At 40.9% G+C, this 16084-nt stretch overlaps 1 protein-coding gene across 1 annotated transcript in view; it reads right to left on the bottom strand.

Moving 5' to 3' along the window:
* Positions 1-13095, bottom strand: part of LOC308354880 (uncharacterized protein) — a 30282-nt gene extending 17187 nt beyond the window's left edge. The window contains exons 1-3 of the mRNA XM_080822688.1: positions 12968-13095; positions 8850-8980; positions 6578-6636 (exon numbers count right to left, since the gene is read on the bottom strand). Of these exons, the coding sequence (XP_080678814.1) occupies positions 6578-6592 (15 nt within the window). The 5' untranslated portion in view covers positions 6593-6636; positions 8850-8980; positions 12968-13095. The remainder of the gene's footprint in view (positions 1-6577; positions 6637-8849; positions 8981-12967) is intronic.
* Between the last annotated feature and the right edge of the window lie 2989 nt (positions 13096-16084).

Here is a 16084-nt window from a genome sequence, read left to right as displayed (position 1 = left end):
TAAAAATACCTTTCATAAAAAAAATAACTTTTTTGAGCCTTCATTATTATAATCATATTTTATCCTTCATTGTATCTAACTTTAATTTTTGTATACACATAGGGTTTTTTCTTCTAAAAAATTTGGGGTACTTCTAATAGATCACAATGCACCCTAAATCTAGCACCGGGCTTGTTCTAGTCTCCAGCCCGAGCAAACTCTCTCCACCTTCTTTTTCTTTATTCTCCCAACCAACTTACCTTATAAACTCCCTTTTTTAGAAATTTATTTTATTTATTTATTTTTAAGATTTTATTTATTTATTCAACCAACAGAGATAACAAGTAGGCAGAGAGGCAGGCAGGGAGAGAGAGGAGGAAGCAGGCTCTCCGCAGAGCAGAGAGCCCGACGTGGGGCTCGATTCCAGGACTCTGAGATCATGACCTGAACCAAAGGCAGAGGCTTTAACCCACTGAGCCACCCAGGTGCCCCCTTTTTAGAAATTAAAAAACAAAAACAAAAACAAACTTTTTTTCATCTTTATAGTCATATTCCATCCCTTCATTGTGTTTACCTTTACATACGTTTTTCCTTTTTTAAAATTTTGGGAGGTAGTTTCTTCTAAGAGACCAAAATACTCCCAAAATTAAGTGGGTGACCCTGTTCTAGTCACCAGTCTTTTTTTTTTTTTTTTTTTTTACTTTTTTATTTGTTTTCTTTCTTAATTTTTTTTCCTGAACTTCTTTTCACCCCCTTTCTCCCCGACATGATTTGGGGTCTCTTCTGATTTGGTTAAAGCACATTTTCCTGGGGTCTTTACCACCCTTTTAGTATTTTTTTTGCTCCCTCATATATTCTTTATTTTTTTAGATTTATTTATTTATTTATTTATTTGAGAGAAATCACAAGTAGGCAGAGACACAGGCAGAGAGAAAGAGGAGGAAGCAGGCTCCCGGCGGAGCAGAGAGCCCAATGTGGGGCTTGACCCCAGGACCCTGGGACCATGACCCGAGCCGAAGGCAGAGGCCTCAACCCACTGAGCCACCCAGGTGCCCCTGCTCCTTCATATATTCTTATCTGGACAAAATGACAAGATGGAAAAACTCACCACAAAAAAAAAAAACAAGAGGCAGTACCGAAGACTACAGACCTAATCAACACAGACATGGGTATATGTCAGATCTAGAGTTCAGAATGACGATTCTCAAGGTTCTGGCTGGGCTCGAAAAAGGCATGGAAGATATTAGAGAAACTATGTCGGGAGAAATAGAAGCCCTTTCTGGAGAAATAAAAGAACTAAAATCTAACCAAGTTGAAATAAAAAAAGCTATTAATGAGGTGCAATCAAAAATGGAGGCTCTTACTGCTAGGATAAATGAGGCAGAAGAAAGAATTAGTGACATACAAGACCAAAGCTATTAATGAGGTGCAATAAAAAATGGAGGCTCTTACTGCTAGGATAAATGAGGCAGAAGAAAGAATTAGTGACATAGAAGACCAAATGACAGAGAATAAGAAGCTGAGCAAAAGACAGACAACTACTGGACCACGAGGAGAGAATTCAAGAGATCAGTGATACCATAAGACAAAACATTAGAATAATTGGGATTCCAGAAGAAGAAGAAAGAGAGAGGGGAGCAGAAGGTCTATTGGAGAGAATTACTGGAGAGAATTTCCCTAACATGGCAAAGGGAACAAGCATCAAAATCCAGGAGGTGCAGAGAATCCCCCTCAAAATCAGTAATAATAGCTCCACACCCCGTCATCTAATAGTAAAATTAACAAGTCTTAGCGACAAAGAGAAAATCCTGAAAGCAGCCCGGGAAAAGAAGTCTGTAACATTCAAGGGTAAAAACATTAGATTGGCAGTGGACTTATCCACAGAGACCTGGCAGGCCAGAAAGCACTGGCATGATATATTCAGAGCACTAAACGAGAAAAACATGCAGCCAAGAATACTATATCCAGCTAGGCTATCATTGAAAATAGAAGGAGAGATAAAAAGCCTCCAGGACAAACAAAAACTGAAAGAATTTGCAAACACCAAATCAGCTCTACAGGAAATACTGAAGGGGTCCTCTAAGCAAAGAGACACCCTAAAAGTAGTAGACCAGAAAGGAACAGAGACAATATACAGTAACAGTCACCTTACAGGCAATACAATGACACTAAATTCATATCTCTCAATAGTTACCCTGAATGTAAATGGGCTAAATGGCCCAATCAAAAGACACACGGTATCAGAATGGATAAAAAAACAAAACCCATTAATATGCTGCGTACAAGAAACTCAAAGACACCTCCGGATTTAGAGTGAGGGGGTGGAAAACAATGTACCATGCTAATGGACATCAGAAGAAAGCTGGGGTGGCAATCCTTATATCAGACCAACTAGATTTTAAGCCAAAGACTATAATAAGAGATGAGGAAGGACACTATATCATACTCAAAGGGTCTGTCCAACAAGAAGATCTAACAATTTTAAATATCTATGCCCCTAACGTGGGAGCAGCCAACTATAGAAACCAATCAATAATAAAATCAAAGAAACACATCGACAATAATACAATAATAGTAGGGGACTTTAACACTCCCCTCACTGAAATGGACAGATCATCCAAGCAAAAGATCAACAAGGAAATAAAGGCCTTAAATGACACACTGGAACAGAAGGACATCACAGATATATTCAGAACACTCCATCCCAAAGCAACAGAATACACATTCTTCTCTAGTGCACATGGAACATTCTCCAGAATAGATCACATCCTGGTCATAAATTAGGTCTCAACCGTTATCAAAAGATTGGGATCATTCCCTGCATATTTTCAGACCACAATCTCTGAAGCTAGAACTCAATCACAAGAGGAAATGTGGAAAGAACCCAAATACATGGAGACTAAACAGTATCCTTCTAAAGAATGAATGGGTCAACCAGTAAATTAAAGAATAATTGAAAAAATTCATGGAAACAAATGATAATGAAAACACAATGGTTCAAAATCTGTGGGACACAGCAAAGGCAGTCCTGAGAGGAAAATATATAGTGATACAAGCCTTTCTCCACAAAACAAGAAAGTTCTCAAATACACAACCTAACCCTACACCTAAAGGAGCTGGAGAAAGAACAACAAAGAAAGCCTAAACCCAGCCTAAGAGAAATCATAAAGATCAGAGCAGAAATCAATGAAACAGAAACCAAAAAACAATAGAACAAATCAACAAAACTAGAAGCTGGTTCTTTGTGAAAGAATTAGTAAGACTGATAAACCCCTGGCCAGACTTATCAAAAAGAAAAGAGAAAGGACTCAAATAAATAAAATCATGAATGAAAGAGGAGAGATCACAACCAACACCAAAGAAATACAAACAATTATAAGAACATACTATGAGCAACTCTACGCCAACAAATCTGACAATCTGGAAGAAATGGATGCATTCCTAGAGACATATAAACTACCACAACTGAACCAGGAAGAAATAGAAAACCTGAACAGACCCATAACCAGTAAGGAGATTGAAACAGTCATCAAAAATCTCCAAACAAAAGCCCAGGGCCAGACGGCTTCCCAGGGGAATTCTAACAAATATTTAAAGAAGAATTAATTCCTATTCTCCTGAAACTGTTCCAAAAAATAGAAATAGAAGGAAAACTTCCAAACTCATTTTATGAGGCCAGCATCACCTTGATCCCAAAACCAGACAAGGATTCCATCGAAAAAGAGAATTAGGGGCACCTGGGTGGCTCAGTGGGTTAAGCCTCTGCCTTTGGTTCAGGTGACGATCTCAGGGTCCTGGGATCAAGCCCCACATCAGGCTCTCTGCTATGCAGGGAGCCTGTTTCCCCATCTCTCTCTGCCTGCCTCTCTGCCTATTTGTGATCTCTGTCTGTCAAATAAATAAATAAAATCTTTAAAAAAAAAAAAAAGAATTACAGACCAATATCCTTGATGAACATGGATGCAAAAATTCTCACCAAAATACTAGCCAATAGGACCCAACAGTACATTAAAAGGATTAATCACCACGACCAAGTGGGATTTATTCCAGGGCTGCAAGGTTAGCTCAACATCCGCAAATCAATCAATGTGATACAATACATTAATAAAAGAAAGAACAAGAACCATATGCTACTCTCAGTAGATGCTGAAATAGCATTTGACAAAGTACAGCATCCCTTCCTGACCAAAACTCTTCAAAGTGTAGAGACAGAGGGCACATACCTCAATATTATCAAAGCCATCTATTAAAAACCCACCACAAATATCATTCTCAATGGAGAAAAACTGAGAGCTTTTCTGCTAAGGTCAGGAACACAGCAGGGATGTCCATTACCATCACTACTATTCAACATAGTACTAGAAGTCCTGGCCTCAGCAATCAGACAAGAAGAAGAAATTAAAGGCATCCAAATTGGCAAAGAAGAAGTCAAACTATCACTCTTTGCAGATGATAAGATACTATATGAGCAAAACCCAAAGACTCCACTCCAAATCTGCTAGAACTTGTACAGGAATTCAGTTAAGTGTCAGGATATAAAATCAATGCACAGAAATCAGTTGCATTTTTACACCAACAAGAAGACAGAAGAAAGAAAAATTAAGGAGTCAATCCCATTTACAACTGCACCCAAAACCATAAGATACCTAGGAATAAACCTAACCAAAAAGGCTAAGAATCTATACTCAGAAAACTATAAAGTACTCATGAAAGAAATTGAGGAAGACACAAAGAAATGGAAAGATGTTCCATGCTCATGGACTGGAAGAACAAATATTGTGAAAATGTCTATGCTACCCAAAGCAATCTACACATTTAATGCAATCCCTATCAAAATCCCATCCATTTTTTTCAAAGAAATAGAACAAATAATCCTAAAATTTATATGGAACCAGAAAAGACCTCAGATAGCCGAAGGAATATTGAAAAAGAAAGCCAAAGTTGGTGGCATCACAATTCCGGACTTCAACCTCTATTACAAAGCTGTCATCATCAAGACAGTATGGTTCTGGCACAAAAACAGACACATAGATTAATGGAACAGAATAGAGAGCCCAGAAATAGACCCTCAACTCTATGGTCAACTACTCTTTGACAAAGCAGGCAAGAATGTTTCAATGGAAAAAAGACAGCCTCTTCAACAAATGGTGCTGGGAAAATTGGACAGCCACATGCAGAAAAATGAAATCGGACTATTTCCTCACACCACACACGAAAATAGACTCAAAATGGATGAAGGACCTCAATGTGAGAAAGGAATCCATCAAAATCCTGAGGAGAACACAGGCAGCAACCTCATCGACCTCAACTGCAGCAACTTCTTCCTAGGAACATCGCCAAAGGCAAGGGAGGCAAGGGCAAAAATGAACTATTGGGACTTCATCCGAAGGGGCATGTGTGCCCGAATGTTTATAGCAGCAATGTGCACAACAGCCAAACTATGGAAAGAACCTAGATGTCCATCAAGAGATGAATGGATAAAGAAGATGTGTTATATATACACAATGGTATACTATCAAAAGAAATGAAATCTTGCCATTTGCGACAATGTGGATGGAACTAGAGGGTATTATGCTTAGCGAAATAAGTCAACCAGAGAAAGACAACTATCACATGATCTCCCTGATATAAGGAAGTGGAGATGCAACGTGGGGGGTTAGGGGGTAGGAAAAAAATAAATGAAACAGGATGGGATCGGGAGACAAACCATTAGAGACTCTTACTGTCACAAAACAGGGGGTGACTGGTGGGAGGGGTGCAGGGAGAGGGGGGTGGGGTTATGGACATTGGGGAGGGTATGTGATATGGTGAGTGCTGTTAAGTGTGTAAACATGGTGATTCACAGACCTGTACCCCTGGGGCTAATAATACATTATATATTTATAAAAAAAAGAAAAAATTAAAAAAAAAAAAAAGAATCATTATTGGTTGAAGAATCATTAGGCTCAGTTGTCAAGTGTCTGCCTTCAGCTCAGGTTATGATCCCAGGGTCCTGGAATTGAGTCCTATGTTGGGCTCGCTACACAGGAGGAAGCCTGCTTCTCCTCCCACTCCCCCTGCTTGTGTTCCCTCTCTCGCTGTGTCTCTCTCTGCCAAATAAATAAATAAATTTAAAAAAAAAATCATTATGGGTTATTCTCACTTTCATTGCACTTCCTATAATAATGTTTGCTATTGCTATTGGAGACAAATGTATGGCTCAGCACTGACATCTTCAACATTAAGTACTTGAAGGTCATCACCACAGTCCCTTAGCCCTGCTACTAACCTGCTACTCCATATTTCCTCCAAAGTTGACATTTATCTATTTCTACATCTACATTTTTTTTCAAGATTTTTTTTTTTTTAAATTTGACAGAGATCACGAGTAGGCAGAGAGGCAGACAGAGAGAGAGGGGGAAGCAGGCTCCCCGCCGAGCAGAAAGCCCGATGTGGGGCTCGATCCCAGGACCCTGGGATCATGACCTGAGCCAAAGGCAGAGGCTTTAACCCACTGAGCCACCCAGGTGCCCCTACATCTACATTTTTAAGGTTATATCTTATTCATAAGATCTAATGTAAAACAAAGTAGGAACTAAAAAAACAAAAAACGACTCACCTGGGGTTTGTTCATTTTCTGCTTTTCTTAAAGAAGCATGGAGACGTGTGAAGATAAAACTGAGAAATAACAGAATAGAGATGAGTCATAAATGATCCTGCCTCCTCTCCAGCTCCTTGCCTACAGATACTCTTCATACCAGCAGATAAAATGTCCTGTTCATTCCTAAAAAGAGAGGGAATGGCCACATAGAGGTAATGCCAATCGACTCAAATACTTATGAGCAGCCTCTCAAAAAATAAAAAAATAAAAAACAACCCCAAATCCCCCAAGTTTTAGTTGCCAATTTCAGATGCATAAATACTCCTGCCATGACCAATTCCAGACTACCAACACAATGTCACCGAGCACAGCCAGGAAGAAGTATGCAATAGCATACCATTATATAGGATTTTTACCATACTGAGAGATAAATAGTCTCAAGAACACAGAATCCAATGAAAAGAAGGAAATTACTTCGGAAGTCATTGAGTATGATCACAGCCATGAGGAGCTTAAGCAAACAGCTACTAAATGTAATGCAGTATCCTAGAAAGGAACTCGGAATAGAAAAAAGAACATTACAGAAAAACTGAGGAAATATGAAAACATATGCACTATACTGGCTCATTAATTGGGACAAACATACCATACTAATTTTAAATGTTAAAAATAGAGGAAATTAGTGTAGCGTCTACAGAGTTGTCATTGGGTGAACTGGTTAGGGTTAGGGTTAGCGAAGACCCTGGGCTGGGGGGCTTCAACCAGGCCCTTCCCAAAGATGAATCTAAACCAGATTCTCCCTGAGCCATTCCCCAAGTAAATCCTTCGGGACTAGGTGGACGTTGAGGGGCTGGAAGAGGCAGCCTATGCACCAGGCCACTGCTTCTCAAGGCACAACTACTCAGACCCACTTGGATTACCTCAGCATTAACCCACTCTCCTTGTGGGCTTGGTGTGAAGTCAAACGAGTCTCATACCTATTGTGGGTAACGTTGCATGGCACCTGTGTCACCAATAACACTGTAAGTTACCTTGAGGGAGGTTGACAGGAGACACTAAGAAAGAATTCCGGATTATGGGAGGGACAATTCCACCCTGAAGGAAAGCCTCCGTTGGGCTGTAGCCTCCAGAAATGGAAAGTATTTGACTACCTTCCTTTAATCCCAAAACAGATGACTTTCTTCCTTAACACAGCCTGGCCACAATAATAGACTCTAGAGGATGAAGAGAAGTGGCCAGAAAATGGGACTTTAAATTTTACTATGACACTACAGTTGAGCTTATTTTGTAAAAGAGAAAGACAAATTGGAAGAGATTCCATATGGTCAGTGCTTTATGGCATTATATCAAAACGAGGGGTTGCAAAGGAAGTTTAAGATTTGTGAAATGGAAGGTAGAACTGAAAACCCTAAAAATGCATCCTGTACTCTGGTCGGTCAGGTAATCTTTGCTCCATCTCCATCTCCTCCTCCAAACCGTTAGATTATAATAAGCTTCCGCCTTATTTCTCTGCTACTTGGGCCTCAGCTATCCCAGCTTCATGAGCAGCAGGCTCTAATCCTTTGCAAACACTCCCAAAGCCTTCCCTGATGTCTCCTGCATCCTTTTATCCTCCCTTGTCAGATGGCACTACCAGATTAGGGACCTATTTTAAGCCAGGGATGGGAATTTTGCCATTGAGATGGGTACCTGATGGAGATGGGTGTCTTGTTAATGTGCATGTCCCATTTTTGACCTCAGACCTGTATAACTGTAAGGCACACACTAAAGGGTTATTATGGGCTGACCTGATTGATTTATACATTTAATAGAGGATATCTTTTCCACGCACAGCCCATCTGGGAAGATATGCAAGCTTTGCTCACCACCCTCTTAATGGCAGAAGAAAAGTTTACTATGTTAGCAGAGGCCAGACAGGAAGCTGATAAAAAAATTCAGCCAGGATCAAGTTCTCAGAGACCAAATGAGGAGGAAGTGCTAAGAACTGACCCTGAGGGGGATCCCAACTCCCACGATGACAGAGAACATTTTGGCCATTATTGAGGGCTTCTTTTAAAAGCTATGAAGGAGGTAAGTAGATCTCCTGGTCCAAATTATGGGACATTCAACAAAGGACAGATGAGAATCCATCAGCCTTTTTGGAAAGGCTACAAAATCGCCTAAGACGAAATACAAACTGGGACCCTGAGGTTCAGGGTAGTTGAATGGCCCTTAATAACCTATTTCATATCTCAAACTGTTCCCGACAGCCAAAGGAAACTCCAAAATTGGCATAAGTCCTGATACTAACCCTGCTCAGCTTCCAGAACTAGCTTTCAAGGTGTTCCACAACTGGATGTGATGGAGGATGTAAAAGAAGACCAGAAGATGAGAAGACAAGTTACTCTTTCGGTGGGAGCTCTTCAGCCTACACGAAGTAACCTGGGAGAGGAAAAGATGATACCCATGAGTGAGTGCCCCAAGCCCCCTCCATGGGACCAAGAGACCACCAACAAAGTTGGGGTCCAATCAATGTGCACATTGTAACCAGGAAGAGCACTGGAAACAGGACTGCCCAAACCACTCCCGGAACAGAAAGAAGGGCAAAGCGGAATCATTTCGGCTATCCCTCACTGAAGATGAGATATGATAGGGCCACAAGGCTCCCCAACTGGTCTTGGACCATTAGATTCCCATCTCCCACAAGAAGCCCTGAGTAACCTGGGCAGTGGGAGGGAAGTTGGTTGAGTTTTTACTTGATACTGGAGTTATTTTCTCTGTCCTCAACACCCAGAAGGGTAGCCTTTCTAACAAAAATTGTAATATGAAAGGAATCTCAGGAAAAGGAGACACAAAAAGGTTTCTGGATCCTTTGACTTGTGAAACAGGATCAAAACTCTTAAAACACTCTTTCTGATATGTGCTGGAATGTCTCATATTCTTTTAGGATGAGATACTTTAGACAAATTGGGGGCCACAGTAGGTTCAAAATAGGACAAATTAGAAATTCAAGTTCCTAGGTACCAAGGAACTGAATTCATGTCATTATCACAACATATCCTAGTATTTAAAAGAGAAAATTCCCCCCAAAATATCATAAGGCAAGTCAACCCGAAAGTCCAGGTGTGAGGGCAGGTGGGGGCATGCCATTAACAACACATTTGTAAAAGTAAAACTGAAACAGACTGCTAGCCCTAGATGCTATACAAAGGATCCACCCAGTAATTAACAGGCTCTTAAAATGGGGGTTGATTAGATCATGTAGATCCTCATGTAACACCCCAATTTTACCTATTTAAAAGCTGGGACGTGAGAAATACAGATTTGTTCAAGGCCTCAGAGCTTTTAATGAAGCTACCTGAAACATACAATCTGTAATACCCAATCCCTTTAGTCTACTGACCAACTTACCAAGTAATAGTGAAGATTACATTGCGTAAGGGCAAAAGGATACCTTTTTCTGCATCCCACTAGATCCTGAATTCCAAGTACTATCTGCTTGAGTGGGAAGATCCTCTCTCCCACCAAACACAACAGTACTGCTGGACTGTTTTACCTCAGAGTTTCAAAAACTTCCCCCATCATCTTTGGGGAAATTCTGGGATGAGATTTAAGAGAATTAAGTTTAGAAAAACAGCACTGTATTATGGTATGTAGATGGTATTTTGATAGCTACTCCCACCCATGAGGTTTCTGACCAAAATACTTTATCCATGTTAAATTTCCTGGCAGACAGGATATATAAAGTCTCAAGGAAAAGGCCTAATTTCTAAGGAAACTGTACAGTACTTGGGGTTTATTATTTTTTTCCCAAGATTTTATCTACTTAATTTTAGAGGGAGAGAGAACACACAAGTGAAGAGGAGGAGGGGCAGAAGGAAAGGGAGAGAATCTCAAGCAGACTCTTGATAAGCATGAGTCTAACAGGAGGCTCGCTCCCACAACCCTAAGATCATGACCTGAGCGGCAATCAAAAGCCCACCTCTTAAGTGACCGGCCACCCATGTGCCCCTGGGTTTATTATTTCAAGAGGACAGTGAAGTCTCCCTCAAGAGAAAAATGGTAATATGGGGCTAGCTCCACCAAAAACCCATACTCGGTCTTCCCGTTGGATAAAAAGAGCCTCAGAACTAATTCTGGCTAGTGTTGGACTGGCTGTTGGGAGTAGATGCCTCTTGGGGAAGTTCTATAGGTTATAAAGTCACTGCAAGGAAATTAACTGATGTCATAGAAACCTTAGCTAAAAACACAGGACATGCCCTCGAAAACTCGAAAAAGAGTTTAATGTCCCTAAACTCTTTAGCCAACATAGCACTAGACGATGATTAGCCCTACACTACTTATTGGCAGAAGGAGAAGGAGCTCATTCTGTACCTGGACTAATACTTCAAGTGAAGTGGAAATAGATATATTAAAAATCTTCAAGCAGACAGCCTGGCTACATACTTTCAACCAAAAAGGAAAATTCCCCTGGTGAGGTTTCCAGGCTGTTTTTTTTTTCTTCTTCTAAAGATTTTATTTATTTATTTGACAGACAGAGATCACAAGTAGGCAGAGAGGCAGGCAGAGAGGGAGAGAAGAGGAAGCAGGCTTGCCTCTGAGCAGAGAGCCCGATGCAGGGCTCGATCCCAGGACCCTGGGATCATGACCTGAGCTGAAGGCAGAGGCTTTAACCCACTGAGCCACCCAGGCACCCCGGTTTGCAGGCTATTAAAACAGTGTTACCCAATACTCCATGGTTTCTCCCCTTCCTGAGGCCACTAATAATCCTACTGCTCCCAGACTGCCATTTAGACTTTGCATCATTACTGACTGATAAAATTCTACACAAATGCCTAGGGGCCAAGAATTACAGCTAGTAGTAACACAAAGATAGGAGCAGCTTAGGGTTAAAGGGTTAACCTGGTGACCCAAAGACACATCAAACCTGAGGGAAAATTCTGCTCTGCTAACAATTTCAATGACCACCCCCATGCCTGGCAGGAAGCAACTATAGAAGATGGACCTTTGCCCTGTGCCCTTGAAGAATGAGCAGCAGAATAAAACCAGAGGATGGATTTGTCACCTGCTAGACCCCAAGACCTAACTTCTACTGCCCACCTGCTTGTACTCAATGACCTCTGCCCCACATTGTTTCTTAACCTCTTCTTTCCAGCTTCTCTCTTAATTCAGGGAAATGGAAACCGAAATCACCCCTCAAGCAACAGCGACTGCCAGGACCAGGTCTAGCTCATCCAGACCAGTTTGAGCTTAACCCCTGACTCTCACCTGTGCAGGTAGGACCATGGAGTGATCTCTAGAATGACCACCACTTTTACCTCAACACAATACTAAAATCTCTGCTCAAAGAGCACATGCACCACTAATATAACATAGAATCTAATTTACTTATAGTATAAATACTATGTACATAGTATATATGTACTGGCATGTTTCCTTAAGAAACAACTTTATGCCTGCTCTACATACAATGACAAGGATCCCCTTTCTAAATATTCATTCCCTCTCTAAATAAAAGGAACCCATCCACCATCTCAGGGAGTTATGGTTTTGTAAGTTATTCCTCATGATCTTATTTGCTGCAAATTTTCCTTTGCATAACAACTGCATAGTTTCTACCTGTGACTCGCCAAGTAGCTAACTCAGGTTAGTTCAGTTACAGCGACACCTCAACAGAAAAATAAAGAACTGCCATGCTATGCCCTGCAGTTCTAGGTTCTATCCCTTTCTGGGACTGTCTCCATTCTGGAACTCTGGAGAGAGATCCAGCGTCTCTAGGGTTCTCTTCAGGATGAGAATTCTGTTTCTGGTGTTGCAGTTCCTTAACCCGACAGGGGCCCATCGGTTCCTTGGAAATCAGAATGTAGGATTACAGGATAGGGGCGGTTGGGTGACTCAGTTGGTTAAGCGTCTGACTTCAGCTCAGGTCATGATGTCAGAGTCCTAGAATCCAGCCCCTGGTCAGGCTCCCTACTCTGCGGGGAGTGCGCTTCTCCCGCCGCCCCTTTCCCCGGCTCCGGCTCTAATAAAGTCTTAAAAAAAAAAAGAGTAGAGGACAAATTCATATTGGAGCCCTCACCCAGCACCCCAAATCTGCATCTCTGGAAACTTACTATCCCCAGAAACTAGAGCCACTGACGCCAAAGTCAAAGAAGACCAGGTCCAGGGCACTTGCTACGGTGCTGAAAGCCTAGCCAGCCTCTAACTCACGGGGCACCCCACGTAGCCAGAGCGCACCCTCACGCATGCGCACGCGCCCCGTCCCGGGGCGTACGGACAGGACCACTCGCTCACAGCTAAGCACCCACTAACTCAAACCGCTGGTCCGCACCCAAAAGCCCCCGCCCGCCGTAAGGGCCCCGCTGCGGGGTCTCGGGCCTCCTCCCCACCGAGGGCCACCGCCGTTTCCCACCCGGCCAACGCTCTAACCTCTGCTCTTAGGAAGGTGGGCAACCAGGACCTTGAGCGTTACTGGGAAATCTGGTAACGGGATCTCGGGCTTCACTAAACCTGTTGGCGCAGGAGGGGGACCAGGAAGATGGCGAAGCTGCGCGTGCGCAGCACTGTCCGCAGCCAGGGCGCAAGTTCTGCTGGGTAAGCAAACAATCTCAAGACTACGTCTACCATAATCCTTCGCGTCCAGTTCTTTAAATAAATGTGTAAATAAACCTGTCTTGCTGTGGAAGGTCTGTCGTTCTGGCGTTTTCAGGGGCCGCGCCCTACTCCACCCCTGGAGGTTAGGCCCTACCTATAAGAACTACTAATGTAATTTGAGGTCCTTTAGTGCATCCTGGTTTGGTAAAAACAAACAAACAAAAAAACAACGAACCACCGCCCCGCCCAAACTCCCAAACTCTTTGAAAGACTTTTGTGGACATTACGGGAGTTTGATTATAGATGCGCTATTAAAGAATGTACTTAGTTTTGGAGACACATACTGAAGTATTGAGTGAAATATTTATTTTAAAATGTTTTCGCAAGCACAAGATAAATAAGGCAAAATGTGAAATTGTCAAATATAGCAAATGGTACATGGGTGCTCATTTTTCATTATTAGTCTAAGATTGAAAGTAGAAACTTCCACAAAAGAAGGAAGAAGTTGGGACGCCTGGGTGGCTCAGTGGGTTTAGCCTCTGCCTTCAGCTCATGCCATGATCTCAGGGTCCTGGGATCCAGCCCGGCATGGGGCTCTATGCTCAGCAGGGACACTGCTTCCCCCCTCTCTGCCTAGTTGTGATCTCTCTCTCTCTCTGTAAAATAAATAAATAAAATCTTTTAAAAAAGAAAAAAGAACTGGGTGTATCTTCTAGACATGAAACTAATAAAAAGGAAGATATTTGTCAGTTATCAGTTCTTGTGAATAGGGAATTTAATTAAAATGTTAACAAAATGGAATCCAGTAATACAACAAGAAAATAACACCTCTACCAAGCAGAGTTTGTCTCGAAATTGAAGAAAAGGAATTTTTCAAAATTAAGGAAGCAATGATTTTTTTTTTACTAAGCCAGAAAATATATGCATACTTAAAAGATTTTCAGAAAATATATGCATACTTAAAAGATTTTAAATAACTACTTCACTCAAGTAATTCCACTTCTTGGGTTATATGCTACTATAATTCAAAGATTTATATAAATAATGCTCTTCACAGTTTTAGTTGAGTCAATACAAATATTCAAGAATTTATGGGTAAAATATGCTCATCCTCAAAGTACAATAACAAGCAGCAGCCTCTAAATATGATAGAAATAGATTAAATTATACAAGGGATATTCAAAATATATTGAATTAAAAATATGTCAGTAACAAAGCAGAGCTATTTATAAAATGTATGTCTTCATGGAGATATGACAGTGTCTGTCACAAGATAAACACTCAAATTGACATTATTTCCAGTTAGGGTACGTAAATGTATTTATTGTCAGTGAGTCTCTATGCATTTTTATGAAAGAGGTTATTTCTGTGTGACTTGTATATTTGTGTGTGTCCATCAACTGTGGGAATAACCACCACAGATTTGTCTTGAGAATAAGGCAAGTACTAAACAAACACAACAGTAGATAAAAATGATACTGTGTGAAAATGCTTGTATATCTATGTGTGAATTATTCTTCAGCAGTAAATAGCAACTACATCCATGGTTCCCCAGGCCAAAATCTGAAATCATTTCTTCGGGCAGAATTCTGAGATGACCCTTTATTTTTAATTATTTCTCCAACACCACCCATCCAGAAAAACGATATGTGTGTATGAAAGAGGATTTCAGCTGCCTCCATTTTGACCTCAAAGTTTCTGGTTGGTTTCTTCTTTCCAGCTTGTCTCGGCTCAGGTGGAAGACCAAGAGAGCAAAGAAATCCCACCCCTACCAGACACTACCCCCTTAAAGAATAAGGACTACCAGGGGCCCTCAGGACCCCACCCATGTTTGATTCCAAGACAGTGATCCATTGGACTTTCACTGCCCATCTATAGTTCCCACTGTCTTTTGCCCCACATTTTTCCTATATAAACTATATATATATAACTTTATATAAACCTTATATATAAGCTTTATATATATATCTTTATATAAAGTTTATATATAATTATAAATATATATAAACTATATAAATATAAACTACATATAAAATATAACTATAAATATATATAAACTATATATAAACTTTATATATAAACTTGGAAATATTTTTCAGAGCTTTGGAGTCAGTCTTTGAAATGCTTGGTCCACTGTCTTCCTTGTGTTAGCATCACTGAAATAAATTCCTTTCCTGTTTCACCATGGTGCCTCTCTCTGCCTTTGGATTTTGTCAGGGGTGAGTGGCGGACTTGCTCTGTTTGGGACTCCCACAGCCAGGTGCTCCTGCACCCCTGAATGCCAGCTACCTGTGTATGTATACACGATATACACATACTCAAGTATATATATGTATATATAATGTATTTATATATATGATAATGGATTTTGTTTTAAAATTAATCTTACCCCCAAAAGTTTTTTGTCATTACTTTGAATGGAAACTCATTTCTGTTGTTGGCACAGGAAAGATGTCATGACGTTACTGACCAGAAAATCACTACATATTCAGTATATATTCCCCAGTGAACTGAGTTCACTATATATATATATTATACCATTAGCATAAAATGAGTAAAAATCTGTGCACTCACATTAAACTTTTTTTTTCTTTTGGGGAGCAGTATTACGGCACTAGTCTTCCGTTTTAGCCTACATGTATTTTCTCTTTATGACAAGTTTCATGTATCATTTGCATAATTCTGAAAGTTTTAATTCAGATGTTACAGGATACTATTCTTTGAATGTACTATTGTACTCACTTACAAGTACTTTCTTTATCAAGTGGTAGTTTTGTTTTCAAGCCCCCAGATTGCGGGCCGCCAGGTCAAAGTAGCGATCACTGTGAGTGATCACAGCGGAAGCCAGAAAATCCCAGCACTACTCTGGCGGCTCGGAGAGGCCAAATATCATACGTCGTCCGAAATGGAGATGCTGCGGAGGCTCCTGGGAAGCGTAGTTCCAGGGTGAGG

This window comes from Martes martes, assembly GCF_963455335.1.
Source record: "Martes martes genome assembly, chromosome: 14".
Lineage (NCBI taxonomy): Eukaryota > Metazoa > Chordata > Mammalia > Carnivora > Mustelidae > Martes > Martes martes.
Note: the sequence above shows the minus strand (reverse complement) of the source record. Positions and strands in the feature narration are given on the sequence as shown.